The sequence below is a fragment of the Onthophagus taurus genome, chromosome 10, assembly GCF_036711975.1.
Source record: "Onthophagus taurus isolate NC chromosome 10, IU_Otau_3.0, whole genome shotgun sequence".
NCBI lineage: Eukaryota > Metazoa > Arthropoda > Insecta > Coleoptera > Scarabaeidae > Onthophagus > Onthophagus taurus.
Genome location: NC_091975.1, coordinates 1,378,835 through 1,381,553, shown reverse-complemented (window position 1 = coordinate 1,381,553; position 2,719 = coordinate 1,378,835). Strand labels below are relative to the sequence as shown.

Below are 2,719 nucleotides of genomic sequence, written 5' to 3'. Positions count from 1 at the left end.
TCGGTCGCCTTTTTTTAATTAGCGTCCCATTGTGAATAGCGTGGGGAGAAAGTGCCTCGAATTCGCACTTAGCGAGAGAAGAGAACATTTAACTGGCCGAGAAGAGACACCTTTTCGAAAGATATATTCGAGAGAGGTCGCTCAAAAGTGTAACGCAAAGGCTCGTCCTCAATGGACAATACGACGCCTCCTTACTAACTCAAGATTATTCAAGAAAAAAAATAACGTCCGGAACAATAATCGTGTTCGATGAAAAGACTTAAATAATAGATTCAGGTTACCATCGACAATAGAAATTGGGACGATGGGATTAACTCGACGCGATATTTCAAAAAGTTCTTAATCACCATTCAATGATTTCAATACTTAGTCTTAGTTGTATTCAAATCATGATTTATATTATTAAGGTTAAAGTTTTTATCTATTTTCTCACTAAATTAATATTTTAAATTTTAAAACTTCCTTGTCAAAATCGTTATTTACTAAGCAACTCCATTATCCAACTAAAAAAACAAATCTATGTTCTGCAACACTACTTCAGGAGTTGCTTGGTGAGTCTCAAGGATATATTATATTCTTTACCTAACTTATTTTAGTACCTATAATAATTAATAATAAGTCCTATTGTTTACCAAAACAATGAATTTCCGATTTATTATTCAGTAGCATTAATTCTTTATGGTTACTTTTCTTTATAAATAATCACGTTCTTCCATTTCTAAGCTTTGAGAATAAAACAGCGTTGTAAGAAACAAAATGATTTATTGCTCATTCCTATACAGCGAAAAATTAATAAAATAACACCTTAACACTAAGTTAAATTAATTATTACCCAAATAAACTGTGACAGCAACTGTTAATAACCTTGAACCTTGAAGTTGCACACTCCTTTGCGACCGAGTGAAAAGGCTGAAACGTAAAACAACTAACCACATTAATAGAATGATGTTAATAAAAATCTTATTAGTTTAAAATAATTTTTTTTGATTCATTTGGAACGATACATTTTTTAAATACTCAACCGGTGAATGTAGAGATTCGAAGATTCTCACGCAAACACCAACCAAGTTGACTGAAAACAAATTAATTTGTACAATAACAAAGTATAACCCAATTCTTTTTGTGCAAAAACCTTGCTTTTTAATCAAATAAATTTAAATGAATTAATACAATAAATTTAAATCAAAAGCAAGACTTTTTTGATACTAAAACCAGAATCTACCACACCTTTTTTTAAAACTTTCTAAATTTCTTTCCATGAACCAAGATCTGCTCCTAACAAAACCCGAAAGTTCCTGTAAAAATTTAAAACATTAACTAGTAGAGCCACAGTTTACATAAAAATGCAAAAATCACTCTTAATTAGTAAGGAATGAGCACTAACAAATAAAAAAACTTATCAAACGTAAAATAATTACAGAAATTATATAATCTAAATCTGATACAGACATTTTAACCTATTTTTTGCTTCAAAAATCGTTCTTCCAAACTCCCGCAGCTTCATCATTGCATTTTGAACAAAACTCCAAGGATACTCGATGTTTAGAGACGTGTAGACAAACCCCAACATCTTCTTCACCTTCATTATGATTCCGGGAAATATAATTATGTTCTTCAAAAGTATTTTCAGTGTTATTCACATTAGTTTCTTCAATTTGTAATAATTCAGGATCATTAAATAAATCTCCAAAATCAATTTCATTTTTTACGGAGCTAAGTAAATCTTCTGTGTTGCTCAGAGAACAATCAGACTGCTTTTTTGAAACATAACTCGTGAAAGATAAAGACTTATCCAATGAAGTCCCAACTAACATACCTGTGTTATGATGTATCGAACGTAAAATGGTTGTAATATCCGTACTGTTCGCTAAAACATTTTTGACATATCTCACTTCTTTCGTTAATTGATTAATCATTTGACTTTGATTTTCAACTTTACTTTTTAATTTCCGATTCTCTTGCGTTAATTTCGCCATATTTCTCTCCAAACTTTCAACGTACATTTTCTTCCTCAAACGATTTTCACGGGCCATCAATGCGTTCCTTGTGAAACATCTCGGTCGTTTTCTGGTTAAATCATCGTCGTAATTCGTGGTTAGGAGAGATAATTTACGTTTTGACCTGGTTGTTTCATAATCTGAGTCTTCTTGCGAATCGGTTTCGCATTCAGACCGTTTTCTAAATTCCATTTCTTTCACGACAAAATAAATTCTTGGGTTGGGTAAATACGCAAAACGTTTACGCAACGTTTACAAATTGACAGCTGTCAAAAAGATAGAAAATGGCTGAAATAACGTTGACTTTTCTTTCGTTATGGATGAGGCGTGGTGTTTGAAATTCTGATTTTAAGATGTGAGTGAGATGTTAAATACGGATTTGATGTGTTAGAAAAAGATGGAATAAAAAAAAAAATTAAGTATGAAATTGCTTTTATCAAGATCTATTTGACGCTAGAGGGCACTACTGACTATAGCATCTATTGGTTATTCTTTTAACTAAATCTCATTTTATATTCAATATTAAAAATTGGTTGTATTTTTAATTTATTTATTATATCTATATTATTTGTTATTTTATTTTAGAAAATATTAATGGAGAAATTATCTTAGATATTGTAATAATTTAACATTATTTTTTTTTTAATTTTGCATAATCGCACTAATCTTAAGTGAGGTTACGAATAATAATTATAGAAATTTGATTTTGTATTAATAAAATG

At 30.1% G+C, this 2,719-nt stretch overlaps 1 protein-coding gene across 2 annotated transcripts; it reads right to left on the bottom strand.

Moving 5' to 3' along the window:
- Nucleotides 1-742: 742 nt before the first annotated feature.
- LOC111413597 (CREB/ATF bZIP transcription factor-like) lies at nucleotides 743-2,276 on the bottom strand. 2 transcript variants are annotated; one of them, XM_023044621.2, is made up of 3 exons: nucleotides 1,450-2,276; nucleotides 1,228-1,295; nucleotides 743-1,072 (listed from the first exon to the last, which is right to left on the bottom strand). In XM_023044621.2, exon 1 carries the CDS (start codon nucleotides 2,187-2,189, stop codon nucleotides 1,470-1,472), a length of 720 nt encoding a protein of 239 aa, XP_022900389.1. In that variant the 5' UTR covers nucleotides 2,190-2,276; the 3' UTR covers nucleotides 743-1,072; nucleotides 1,228-1,295; nucleotides 1,450-1,469. The 2 variants fall into 2 exon arrangements, with proteins under 2 accessions (XP_022900389.1, XP_071055350.1); XM_071199249.1 differs by having other exon boundaries at nucleotides 1,228-2,276.
- Nucleotides 2,277-2,719: the final 443 nt, after the last annotated feature.

Excerpts from the sequence above, each read along its gene's own strand:
- LOC111413597 (XM_071199249.1), bottom strand. The coding sequence starts at position 2,189 with ATGGAATTTAGAAAACGGTCTGAATGCGAAACCGATTCGCAAGAAGAC.